The 13,762-nt window shown below is 38.9% G+C and overlaps 1 protein-coding gene and 1 pseudogene across 2 annotated transcripts in view; both read left to right on the forward strand.

Annotated features, from left to right (window-relative positions):
* Window positions 1-13,762, forward strand: part of PPP2R2A (protein phosphatase 2, regulatory subunit B, alpha) — an 83,184-nt gene extending 69,422 nt beyond the window's left edge. Inside the window, exons 5-10 of one of the 2 annotated variants that reach the window (XM_006884852.1) lie at window positions 6,543-6,655; window positions 7,075-7,252; window positions 8,272-8,436; window positions 9,708-9,877; window positions 10,915-11,006; window positions 12,769-13,762. In XM_006884852.1, coding sequence (XP_006884914.1) covers window positions 6,543-6,655; window positions 7,075-7,252; window positions 8,272-8,436; window positions 9,708-9,877; window positions 10,915-11,006; window positions 12,769-13,048 — 998 coding nt within the window. In that variant the 3' untranslated portion in view covers window positions 13,049-13,762. The remainder of the gene's footprint in view (window positions 1-6,542; window positions 6,656-7,074; window positions 7,253-8,271; window positions 8,437-9,707; window positions 9,878-10,914; window positions 11,007-12,768) is intronic. The other variant, XM_006884851.1, reaches the window with a different exon arrangement.
* LOC102863602 lies at window positions 2,252-2,520 on the forward strand (annotated as a pseudogene).

A 13,762-nucleotide genomic window follows, 5' to 3' on the forward strand; every position in this document is an offset into this window, starting at 1 on the left:
GCAACTTTTTGAGAAAGCGCCATACTGCTTTCCACAGGGGTTGCACCATTTTACACTCCCACCAACAGTGAATCAGGGTTCCAGTTTCTCCACACATTGTGCTTTTTGTAACAGTGGTTGCAGTCCTCCCACAGAACAACATGCTTCTCTCTCCTCCTCTGTTCCTTCTTTCTATTGTTTTTCTTTCCCGCCTTCTGAACTTTGATTTCATGCAAATGTTGTCCAGATACGTTTTTTTTCTCCCCACCTACACTGTTTATAAAAGGGAACTTTGGTGGCCTAATGCCAAGAAGCTGCACTGCAGTCCTGAAGGTATGGCATTTGAGGCCACCAGTCACTCTGTGGGAGAAGGATGGGCAGTCTCCTCCCATATGGTTATCCCCTCTGAAAACGTGCCAGAGGGTCAACTATGGGTCAGTGCCAACTCTTTGATATAGAACAACAGTAAACAACACCGTTTATAGTAAAAAAAACCTGAAGCTTTGCCATTAGATTTAGATCTGATCCTGCTTTTACCACTTGGACAGGTTATCAAATTTAATTTTTCTCATCTATAAACAGAAAATAGGGTCGTATTAGACTATTGCATGTGTAACTGTTGGCCTGTATAGTAGCACAAAATTAATTGCTGTCAAGGTGGAACTGACTTACAGATGATTGTCTAGCATGTTTTCACAGGCTGTAAGTTGCATAGGAAGAGATAGTAGAACAGCTGGTGAAATCAAACTGCGAGAAGCATGTCCTTCAAGGATGATGGTATTGTTAGGTGCCATTGATTTGAGTCCAACTCAAAACAGCCCAGTAAACAGATCCAAACTCTTCTGTCCTCTGCCATCCCCATCATTTCTGACATACATGAGCCCATTGCTACATTTACTGTGTCAATCCATCTTGTTAAGGGTGTTCCTCTCACCAACCCTCCATCTTTCCATAATGCCCCTTTCCAAGGAATAGCCCCTCCTAACAAAGTAAGTAGATGAAGCTTTATTGTTTTTGCCTCCAAGGAGCATTCTGGCAGCACTTTTCTTTAAGACAAACCTGTTTGTTCTTTTGATAGTCCTTGCTGAGAGTCTATTCTATGCTCTTCTCCCACACTACAGCTCAAAAACTTTGATTCTTCTGTCATTCTGAATTCATTGTCCAGCTCTTAGGTGCCTAGCAAGGAGGACCATGTCCTGAATCAGGTGCACCTTAGTCTTTAAGCTGACATTGCTCCTTAAGTATTATGGAGAATGGGTTTTAAAAAAAATGACATTTTTATTTTATACTGGTTTGCTTAAAAATTTCATATACATTGTTTTTCACACCAGATCTTTCCTATTTCCTTTACCCACCCTCCTCTCCACCCATCAAATTATGCAATCCTGTGATTATCCAAGTGCTTACCCTCACCTCTCTGCTCCTACCCTCCCCCACTTGGATCCTCATAAACGTTTTACTAGTTATCTTTCTATCTTTGTAATAATGGTGTTATATACTGTTTGTCCTTATGAGACAGTTAGTTCACTTAGCATCCAGTCTCTTCCAGGTTAGGTAGTGATTTTCAAAATCATTCCTGCATGCTGCATAGTATTCCATCATGTGAGTGTACCACAATTTATGGACAGGTTCTAGATAGCAGACTTTCCCAGTGTAATTATGTCTTTCGATTTCCTGGTTGCTGGTACCAAAGGTGTTGATTGTGAATGAGGCCACAGTGTGGCTCTTTGAGCCTTCCAGGTGAGGCCAGCATCTTTAAAGAATAAAATCTTAGAAATAGATGACGGGGAGCTCTGGTGGCCTAGTGGCAAGAAGCTGTATTGCAATCCCAAAGGTACACGGTTTGAATCCACCAGATTGTCTGCTGGAGAAGGAGGGACAATTTCCTCCTGTACCAGTAAGATCTGATTTGATGGTACATGCACAAAAAATAATTTAAAAAAATAAAAAGAAATAGATGACTAAACAAGAGATGTTTAGCCCAGCTCCCTATCTCCCAAACTTTGCCAAATTACGGCTCAGCTGGCAAGCCAGGGCTGCCCCCTCCCAGGCCCTGGCCACTGGCTCCACACAGAGTTAAAGGCTGCCCCTGTGCCCACTGATAGCTGACTGATGAGCCATCATCTGCAGCAGTCAGCTGAGTGAAGGACAGTCATACTTGCTGCGCCACCTATGCAGCTACAACAAAAAAATGTGCAGGTGCCTGGTCGGCCCCTTGCAGGGGCACGTCACCTTCAGCAGGGCTGGAATTGTCCCTTCACCTTCCACCAGCATGATCACATCCTCCCAGTACATCTAGCTGGTGAGCGACTATGGGCCACCATCCTTCAGGTACACTCAGGGCACCAGGAACAGCCAGGTGCCACAGAGCAAGTACTGGGAGCTGCTGGCCATCATCGAGGCACTGAGCCTACCTACATGGGGAGCAAGAATGCCATGGAGTGGCTGAAGCGAGGCATCATTCATGCCAGGGGTCTGCTCCACCAGTGCTTGGCTGAGACCGAGCGGAACACCAGATCCTGGCTCCTCGCTGGCCTTTGAATTGTCCCTCTTTCCCCAGGATGAGAAGTGCCCAGTTATTTCCCCTATTTTCTTTGTATTCAAAGTGGTAACTTTTTTCCTTTTTCTTTTTGTTTCCCCATCCCCATTTCCCTTCTCTGGCTGAGGAGTTGGCCTTTGGGGAGAATGCATTTTCACTAGATAGGCGCTACTTAGACATTTTTTCTCCCTCCCTTCTCAATTCTTTATTAACTGCGAGGAAAGTTGCCAATTTTGCAGTAAACTGTCGATCCCATGTCTTCCTCTTCTCTCTCGATTACATTTATGTCACCAAAACTGTGCTTGTTGTCTCCACATAGCCACCATAAGCTAATACCAACCTCAAGAATATTATATTTTTCCATGACTGACTGACAGCATGCTTTCTTAGTATCTGACCCCCCAAGTGGCCATCTGGCGTACATTCTGCTCAGCAACTCTTAAAGTCAATTAAATAAATAAATGCACAAGTTAGAAATACAGAGGAAAGAACATCTGACCAAACCCATCAAAGACCCCCACCACCACTAAAGATTTTTACACAAATATGGTCTTGACAATTTCAGTGTTGTGTTTAATGTTCATCACAAAACATGGGGGGGAGGGGAACTCATGGTGGTGCTGGCATCTTTGTATGTATTTATTACTTGAGTTAATAAAGCTTATTTTCATTTAAAAGAACAAAGAGATGTTTAGACAACTCATGAAGAAATGTGAGCATTCAGCAATAACTCGACTCCTTGCCTTTGAATTGGCAGTACGACTCCTTATCCACTAGGAGTAAGCGTATAAATGCTTGGTAAATGTTCATTTCCTTTCCTCTTTTCTAAGTGGCTGAAGTACTATAAAAATATTTCAAACTGTAAATACAACATATTTTATGAAGGAAGATGCCGTCTCCACAGAGGGATATTATATATATATGAGAGCACATTGACCTCCATACTGTGACACAAGCTAGAATGGCCATACTGCCTTCTTTCCATGCTGTTTGCCTATCCAAGGAAAGTTTTAAATAAGGATTAGAATTGTCATTTTGAGGAATTAATTACAGATTTGGTTCTTGAAAAACCAACTCCTTAGGAGTTGTGACTTAATTTGAAAATATCACTGAAGTAAGTAAGAGATACTTCAGGTTCTGGGTGACTCTGGTCTATAAAAATTTAGATTAAAAACTTAGGAGACTGACGCACGGGCTGAGAGAAGTCAATTTTTCTTGTCTCTCACGGTTTCTAACATCTAGATTTTAAGTTTTATACCATTTAGAGAATATTATATATAAGCTCCAATGACTTTTAAGGTGATATAGTGGAAGATACTGAGTACTTTCATGCTTTATGCCTAAATACACATTGTATTGAGTTCTTACAAAGGCCTTCTGCAGGTTATGCCACCCACTGAAACAAATGTATGCCTCCTCTTAGATGGCCATTTTTCTGATCATCATTCTCTCCAGCTAACCCAGTGGAATTTGTGCCCTCTGTTTTTTCTGTTCACATGGGTTAGATCTCCGTATCTTCTTATTAAAAACAAAAACAAATAAAAGCTTGCAAACATATAGTTCACAGCATCAAGCTGATGCCTTATGTTGACTTTTATTAATCTTGATTCAATTTTAATTATACGGATGGTAAGCTTAAATTATTTCACATAGCATTTCTTATGTACTGCTTCCCTCCTGACATGAAATAGTACTTAATTACACCATTTACGTTAATTTCTACCTTCAAAAGTAATTTTTAAAAATAAGCATAACACAATAGTATCATGATGCTGTATAAACAATCACCCATCTTCAGCAGTTAACGGCTTATACCCGAATCTTCTTTCTTCAGTACTTCTCATTTCCTTTCTGCCAGATACTGTTGAAAAGTAAATCCCATTAACGTCTTTCAGCTCTCAATTTATATCCACCTGTGTCTTCAAGATGGCTTCATTACACTCGTCTGTAGTTTCTGATGATGACAGTAGCAGACAAACACCAAGAGAACCATTCTAGACCTGGTCCCTCAGGCGTTGAAAATGGTTCATATGAAAATGGTTCAGCTGAGTGCTTGTACATTCAAGTTTGCCAAAAGTTACCTTCAAAGGATGATCTACTTCTGAAAAATCAGGCCTTGAATTCTGGTGGCGTAGTCTGGTGTGTTGTGTTGCTAACCAAAGCCCTATGGAACAGAGTTCTACTCTGATACATAAAAGGCTACCATGAATTAGAGTCAGCTGATTTTGTTGTTGTTAAGACCGTCAGGTCCAGTAGTGACCCTGTAAACAACAAACCTGAACCCTCTTATATCCTGTGCTGTCCTCACAATATCTGACTCTCAAGCCCATTGCTGCAGTCACTGTGTCATCCAACTTGGTTGAGGGTCTTCCTCTCCTTTGCCATCCCTCCACCTTTGCCTGCATAGTGTCTTTCTCCAAGGAATAGCTTCTTTTCACACATGCCCAAAGTATGTGAGGCAAAGCTATTAGGGACCACTCTAAAGTACTCAAGGGTAACGGTGTGTCTCTGGAGACTAAGGTGCATCTGATATAGGCCATGGTCTTTGCAATCACTTGTTATGCATCAGAGAGTTGGACAGTGACTAGGGAGGATAGAAGGAGAATTGATGCCTTCGAGCTGTGGTGCTGGAGAAGAGTATTGAATGTACCATGGACTGCCAAGAAAACAAACAGATTCATCCTAGAGAGGGTTAAATCAGGCTACTCCTTGGAAGCAAGGATTGTGGGGCTTCGTCTGACATACTTTGGACATGTTGCCAGGAGGGACAGGTCCTTGGAGAGGGTCATCATGCTTGGGAGGGTGGAGGGACAGCGCAGGAGGGGAAGACCCTCTAAGAGATGGATTGATTCAGTGACTGGGGTAATCGAGATGGGTGTGTCAGAGGCAGCGTGATTGGCACAGGACAAGGCAGGGATTAGGGCTGTTGTACATAGGGTCGCTATGAGTCGCAAGCGAATCAACAGCACATAACAACAATATAGGATAGATTTTCTCATTTGATTACTGTACATCAGAAAGTTTGACCATGAATAAGGAAGACCAAAGAAGAATGAACCTTTGAGTTGTGTTGAATATACCATGGACTGCCAAAAGAACAAACGAATCTGTCTTGCAGAAACCAGACGGACTTTGGAAGTAGAAATTTTTTTCTCATACTTTGGGCATGCTGTCAGGATGGGCCAGTTCATAGAGAAGGACAAAATGTTTGGAAAGATGAAGGGTCAGAATAAGGGAAGAAAGACCTTTGACAACATAAGTTGACATAGTGACTGGTACTGTGGACTCAAGTGTGTCAGAGAGGGTGAGGATGGCACAAAATGGGAAAGTTTCTGGTCCGTTCTTCATAGGGTTGGTCTGACTGAGTAGCAGTAAACGAGACAGCTCAGCGTCACTTAGGATGAGGAGAGGGTTAAGGTGTGTGTTGTTAGTTACTGTTGAGTGAATTCTAACTCTTAGTTACCCTGTGTACAATAGAATGAAGCACTCCCTGCTCCTCTGTTGGCCACAGAATTTTTTCTATGTTCCAGCCATCTCTTTTTTCAGACTTTGAGGTGAACGTAATGTCCTTCTCCATAATTGGCTCCCTCATGATAACATGTATAAGTACATGGGATGGTAAACTCACTGTCCTAGCTTGTAAGGAGTGTTATGGCTGTAATCTTTGAAGACAAATTAGTTTGTTGTTCTGGTTGTCTGTGGTATAGGCAGTATTCTTGAACACGTTTCAGATGGCATCAGTTCTTTGCTCTTTCTTTTTCATTGTCCAGCTTCCACATTTTTGTTCTGTTTTTAAGAATTTTAAGAATAGACAGATGGGTATAGCTTATTTAAACATCAAATTAAAGTTTACATAGATTTGTGGAATATCCCCCCTGCCCCCCCGTTTATGTATTGCTAGTAGATAAAATGTCTTAAGTCATAAAAGGGCTTTTAGATGAAATGACATGTTTCAACATGCATTAAAATGTCTCTTGGGATTAGCATCCCTTTTTTAAGGTCTTTTCTTCCTTTTTTCCCCTAGATAAAACAATAAAATTATGGAAAATCAGTGAAAGAGATAAAAGACCAGAAGGTTATAACTTAAAAGAGGAAGATGGAAGGTATAGAGATCCTACTACAGTTACTACACTACGAGTAAGTGTTAATGGGGAGGTGGGGGGAGAGAAAGTCTTGTTTTGGTGGTTCTAGAACTTAGGAATAATAACCTTCTGCTCCCCTCCCAACAATTTCATAACCAGGTAGGACATTTTAAACCTGGAAATGGACCTATGCCCCTTGCTGTGTGGTCATACTTTACTCTTATAGCTTGGATGTTAGCAATTACAAGATTAAGTTCCAAAATTAATTTACTTTGGAGATAAAGTAGTAGAAATGGACCAGATATCCACTCTAGTTATAATTCACAAATGCCATCTGTTAGGTGGCTATTGGCAAATTTCTTCCTCTGTTTTATTTTTTCAGAAATCTCAATAATGAAGTGCTCTGAGCCTAAATGTTAAGAGTAAACAATGAATATTTTTTAATAAATGTTTTTTCATTTGTCTTATTGGCAGGTACCAGTCTTTAGGCCCATGGATCTAATGGTTGAAGCCAGTCCACGAAGAATATTTGCCAATGCTCATACATATCACATCAACTCTATTTCTATTAATAGTGATTATGAAACCTATTTATCTGCAGATGATTTGCGGATTAATCTTTGGCATCTGGAAATTACAGACAGGAGTTTTAGTATCCATTTGCTTTATTTTTTTGGTGTTCATGAAAGACGGTATATTGTGCCAGTAACTGGGTTTGTGTCTTTGCGGGTGTGTGTGATTCTTGATGAATGTTAGCAAGTGTTATTACTACTACTGTATTTAGTAGGCTTTGTGGCTTAGTTTTCCAGAGTTGTACTGGTAAGCTCTAAGCCCTTCCTCTGTGGTGGTTTGAATCCACCAGCAGCTCCTCAGGAGAAACATGAGACTTTAATACTTTTGTTCTTTCTCATTTGTTCATTGGATTTGAGTATATTTTTTAAAGCACTCCTTTCATGTTAAAAAAATTTGTTCTATCATTTGTGTTGCAATTATTTTTCTCCCTGTTTGCATTTTTTCCCTTTCAGTGTGCACTGAATTCTTTTATATTTATGAAGATAAAATCATTAGTCTTTCCCGTATGGATTTGGGAGTTTGTATCATATTTATGAAACTTGTACATTTAAAAATTATTTAAACATTCATGCTTTCTTCTAGAAATTAATTTTTAAACATTGACATTTTTTTCTGTCTAAAATTTGTAAGGAGTAAAATGTAGATTTCCAGCTTATTTTCTCTGTCCTGTTCCCATCCTACACCACACTACGCACATGAATGCGCATACACATCCTACCACCACATCCCCTACTCAGAGATTTGAACAGCCATCTTTATCATATACTAGCATGTTGTATATTTTTAGTCTTTTTGGACAGTTAGCTATACCTTTTTTTCCCTATTTAATAAAGACAACATCTCTTTATCATCTGATTGGGCTAACTTCTATTTATAAGATACTTGTTAACTGATTGTTGAATACTGGCTACCTGCCAAAAAAAATGTACATTTTAAAAAAAGAATGCGGATCTAATTTCCAACTGTTAAACCTAGAATGCATTTTAGAATTAATACTGGTGTGCTCAGGTATGTGAATGACTCATAAGTTTAGCAGATGTGAAGTTATATGTTTGTCTCTTTTCCTGAGTGAAAATTCCTTAATAAAGTGTTACTCAGATATTGTGGACATTAAGCCTGCCAATATGGAAGAGCTCACGGAGGTGATTACAGCAGCGGAATTCCATCCAAACAGCTGTAACACATTTGTATATAGCAGCAGTAAAGGAACGATTCGGTTATGTGACATGAGGGCGTCTGCCCTCTGCGATAGGCATTCTAAATGTAAGTTTATTAAATACTTCTTTAAAAGACAATATTTCCTAATCATCTAACACTAACCTTAGATATCTGTAACAATTGCAAATTTTTGACCTATGTGCCCAGGGTGTTATCTTGTATTCTTTGGTCAATTACCCTAACTTCACATGAAGCAGTAGAGACTGTTACACTGGAACAACTCTGGGGGTATTTCAATGGATATATTTTTAGTAGAATACTCTCATTTGTGGGGGGGTGGGGTTGAGTTAAGCCTTTACAGTCTTTGTAATCAAATATCTTTTTTTTTTTCTTTTTCCCCTCCCTCTTTTCCACTCAATATGTCTTTCTTCCTTCCTCCTCTTTTCTTTCTATTTTGATTTTCCTGCAAAGATCTTTTCTAAAATGAGGTGCACATGGCTTTTGAAAACCACTGGGTGAAAAAACTTAAGGGTTTATATTTATTCAAGCTTTTAAAAATCTCTGTGCTGCTTAGCAAAGAATTTAGAACATGCAGGTAAAAGGCAGATGATAAAAATGTGGACCGTGAGAAATGTTTGTTTCCTTATGACAATATGGATAAAGTCAATTAGTACATACAGAATATGTAAACCAGGGTACCAGTGTGAAATTCTCAGTGTCTTGTTTATTGCCCTTGCTTTGTAACCTACTCATAGCTGACCCTCCATTGGGTTTCAGCATTAAATTGCACAGAGGAGATTGCCCATTCTTCTACTGAGAAGCATCTGGTGGATTTGAACGGCATGCCTTTGGGTCAGCAGCACAACTCCTTACCTCTAAATCACCAAAGCTCCCTGAGTCTAGTTCTGCTAAATTGGCTGTAGAAGTTTCGGGAGGATACTGCATAAATATTTGAAGTGTTAATATTAATTGATTATCCTTTTAAAAAAATCCAGGGAAATTAATGGTATTTAATGTTTTTTCATTCTTTACCAAGGAGCCCTGTTGGCATAGTGGTTAATTGTTGGGCTGCTAACTAAACACTGACATGAAAGAAAGGTCATTGGTTTGAATCTATCAGTTGCTCCATGGGAGAAAGATACTGCATTCTGCTTCCTACTTCTTGAAAGATTATGATCTTGGGAACTTAATGAGAGACTTCTCCTCTGGTCTGCTAACATACCGGAGACTGTCCTATAGCATTTAACTCAGCACCTACAAGTTAGGATTGGTCTGTCATGTTAAGTTGTTGATAAAGTTTATAAACTGTTGTTTTAGGAACTATGTTTGCCTGAGTCAGTCAGTATATTGAACCTTTTCTTTCTCCCCCACTCAAGTGTTTGAAGAACCTGAAGATCCCAGCAACAGGTCATTTTTTTCTGAGATCATCTCTTCTATTTCTGATGTAAAATTCAGCCATAGTGGTCGATATATGATGACTAGAGACTATTTGTCAGTCAAAATTTGGGACTTAAATATGGAAAACAGACCTGTGGAAACATACCAGGTATTTACTGTTTTATCTCTTCATGAGCCTATTTTGTATTTGTTTTAAATCGCTTGTATTATACACTTGTATAACCCCCAAGGGTCTGATAAATATAGTGATCTTCTACAGTAGTTAGCCGTTTATCTGCCTACACTGAATTGAGAGTTAGCTACATTTTAATTTAGCTTCGTTTAACTCAATACTTGGTTTTAATTTACACAAATACCTCGCTGATTGACATCTACTTTTACATTCTTTTTTTTTTTTTGCATTCTGTACTGACTTACAATCCAACTACACAATTTCAGTTCATGTCACATACACCCAACCTAGATCATTTTGCTCTAAAATGGAGATTTAAAGTTAGTTTTGGTTTTGGGGGCGGGAGGTGGTTTGGCATGATGTATAAAATTCTAAGCATTAAGAAAAACCTATTCTGTCTTGTCACTTCTTTTTTTAAGGCTCTTAGTAAAAACAAAATAGGAGATAGATTCCTTTTTCCCTTCTGATCATAGCCAACTTTTTGTAATTTTCTTCTGTAATTGTAAGTTATACTATTGAATTGCATCATTTTAACTACTATCAAGTCATGCTACTAAATTTGTAAATAATGCTTACAGAATTAACAATGATTTTTCACTAAATTGACACATGGTCATGTTAGCCATAAAAGCATACTTGTTTTATTTATACTGATAAAATGTTGTTCAGAATGTTTCTGAACCTTAGTTTTCAGGGTTTTTTTTTAAAATCCACAGTTAGCAGCCTGAAAGCCAAGTAGCATCAGTCTCTTTGCCAGATTGAAGTGTTTTCTTTCCTAAGAATTGTAGTTGAGTTTATAGTCTATATGCCAAGCACAAAAGGGACTCTTCTTCCCTCTGTTCTATAGTAGAAGAATGTGTATGTCTGGAAAGGGGCTGTGTGTATGTGTACAGGGGCTTTTTTGTGTTGTTTGTTTGAAGACATTGATTGTTAGCTCATTTTCATGATGTTGACAAGGTAATTTATAAGGTTTAAGAAAATGTATATATAATAGATATTGTCATTTTCCCCAGGTACATGAATACCTCAGAAGTAAACTTTGTTCATTATATGAAAATGACTGCATATTTGACAAATTTGAATGTTGTTGGAATGGATCCGACAGGTAATTTTTTTTTTCCATTTGAATCCCTCATTCAATTATGCTGCCAGTGCAAAAGTACACAGTTCGAATCACCCAGATGTTTCTTGGGGAAAAGGTGGGCAAAACCCGCCTGATGGTTAGTTATATGTTGGTTTCAACCTTACGGTACATAATAACAACAATAGTATGGTGGGTCGGTGGTAGAACTTTTACCTTCCATGCAGAAAATCCATATTCAATTTCCTGTAAGTACACCTCATGCTCAGCCTATCAGTGCTGGTGTTTTGCTATGATATGAACAAATTTCAGTAGAGTGTCTAGATTTAAAGAGACTTTTCAGAAGATAGGCCTGATGCTCTATTTCTGAGAATTCGCCAGTGAAATCCCTATAAAGGGGGTCTTAGTCCCCAACTAGTGTGTGAGAGGAATAGCATGGAAAGAGTGTTTCCTTTCTTTGTACTTGGGTTGGCATGAATCCAGGGCTGACAGTTTTGGTGGTGGTCTTATTACACTTGATGGTATACCATCAAGTCAGAATCAACCCATAGCTGACTCTCCAGAGGGTTTTCAGAGACAGTCACACAAAAGAGATTGCCCATCCTTTGTCCTTGGAGCTGCTGGTGGACTCGAACCGTGTGCCTTTGGGATTGCAGCACAGCTGCTTGGGCTGACTGAGTAGCCACTAAACCCCACCATATTTATTAAAAATCTAGTCAGTTGTTTTTCAAATTGACATAGATTTTAAATCTTTACAAAACTTTACTTCTCTCCATATTTCTTTGAAATAAATTTAATAATCTTGGGTGTACCATAGCAGTGCTGGTAGATAGTTAATTTTTATTTGGAAAATATTATCTTTATGTTTTTTTATATAATGGTTTCATACATACTGTAGTAATACTACTAGAATTGGCCTATAGCATTGTTTTAACCTTAGAACAGTTAGGTAATTATAGCAGTCTGTAATCTCTGGTTTTGTTGTTCTAATAATTCTTTAGCTATATTAGTTAAAGGTATATTGTTAATCCCAAAGATAAATAAACCTTGTTGTTGCTATATGCCATCGAGTCGTTTGTGACTCAGCGACCCTATGTACAAGAGCCCTAGATGCCGTTCTGTGCCAACCTCGCTGTCTCAGACACATTCATTCCCACCACTCCACTCACAGAATCAATCCATCTCATCGAGAGTCGTCTTCTCCTGCACTGTCCCTCCCAACTCTTTAGTCTTTCAGTATTTTAGTGGTTTATATCTGTACTATTTGGTATATTTCAATAAAACATAATTTTGAAAGAAAACAACTTTGGAATTAACATAAGCTTTCCTCTGAAGTTATTAGAGGTGCTTCATATCGAGGAAAGTTTTATCACTGAAGTGAGTGAGTTTCATGCTACAGAAGATGTGAGAACTTGGCGATTTTGACCCTTTTTTATTTTTCATCTGTTAATGTGAGTTCTAGTACAAGAATTGGTGACAATGAACTAAGGATCCTATTCATCGAGATACATAGGTTTGTCTTTGAATATCATTGAAGCATTATTAGTGAGGATAGGAAAGGAACAGGGAATGGATAAGCAAAGAAGCTATCAAAAACTGAACGGAAAGAAAATAGGGGTTACTCTCAAGAGTCGTGCTACTTCATTCAAATTTGCATTAAATAGTTTTTTACAAACTGCCATGGCTCAATATGGATAATGTTACTTATTTATCCAATGCTCAAAGTGGATAATGTTAATGAAAATCCTGACGTGCCTGTTGGTTTGATTGTTTTGTCTTTTTGCAGCGTTGTCATGACTGGATCTTACAACAATTTCTTCAGAATGTTTGACAGAAACACAAAGCGAGATATAACCCTAGAAGCATCCCGGGAAAACAACAAACCTCGCACGGTTCTGAAGCCACGCAAAGTCTGTGCAAGTGGCAAGCGAAAGAAAGATGAAATAAGTGTTGACAGCCTAGACTTCAACAAGAAAATACTTCATACAGCCTGGCATCCTAAAGAAAATATCATTGCTGTAGCTACTACAAACAATCTGTATATATTTCAAGACAAAGTCAATTAGGGTTGGCATTCCCAGCAGAAGAGCCCACTTCCTGCTTAGTTGAGATAGTTGAATCTAGCATTCGTACCTATAAAAGAGAGAGGTCCATTGTGGCACCCCTTTCCAGTGTTTAACAATGTGCCATTTGACAACACATTTTTATAGCTACATGGAGAAAGCGCTGTGGGTTCATCCCTGTGTCATTCTCCATGTCTGCTAGCCATTTAGGTAAGGGTAGGGCACTTTTAATTTAAATGACTTCTTGCACCATCTTGCCTAATGGACTAGATTGGACTGTATCAACATTGATTTACTCCACTTTTTATGCCTTCCATTGTGATGACGTCAAACACAGTGAAAGCCTTCAGTCATGCTATGGGATTTAATTGTGTATCCTCATACTGTATCATTTGTGGGGTACACCCCTTCCCCCCTTTTTTAAATTAAATACAGCTCATTCTTACTGTGGCTTGTAGCATTCCTCCTCTTCTGGCCTCCTGGACTCCTCCCCCTTCATCTCTCTTACACATACTCCCTCCACCCAGTCTTGGTGGTGGTGTACTAAAAAAAGACCGAATGAATGAAAGCACACAAAATGAGTCAGTTTGGGGTCAAGTGGTAAAGGGGGTATATGTTGCGAACAAATGTTTTAACAGTTGGCTGTAATCACTCCTCGCCGTGTCTGGCACTGAAAAGGAAAAAAAAAACTACTGAATAAAAGTGACAAAGAATGGA

The sequence above is a fragment of the Elephantulus edwardii genome, unplaced genomic scaffold, assembly GCF_000299155.1.
Source record: "Elephantulus edwardii isolate Elephantulus edwardi_28Jun2011 unplaced genomic scaffold, EleEdw1.0 scaffold00038, whole genome shotgun sequence".
In the NCBI taxonomy this organism is placed as follows: domain Eukaryota; kingdom Metazoa; phylum Chordata; class Mammalia; order Macroscelidea; family Macroscelididae; genus Elephantulus; species Elephantulus edwardii.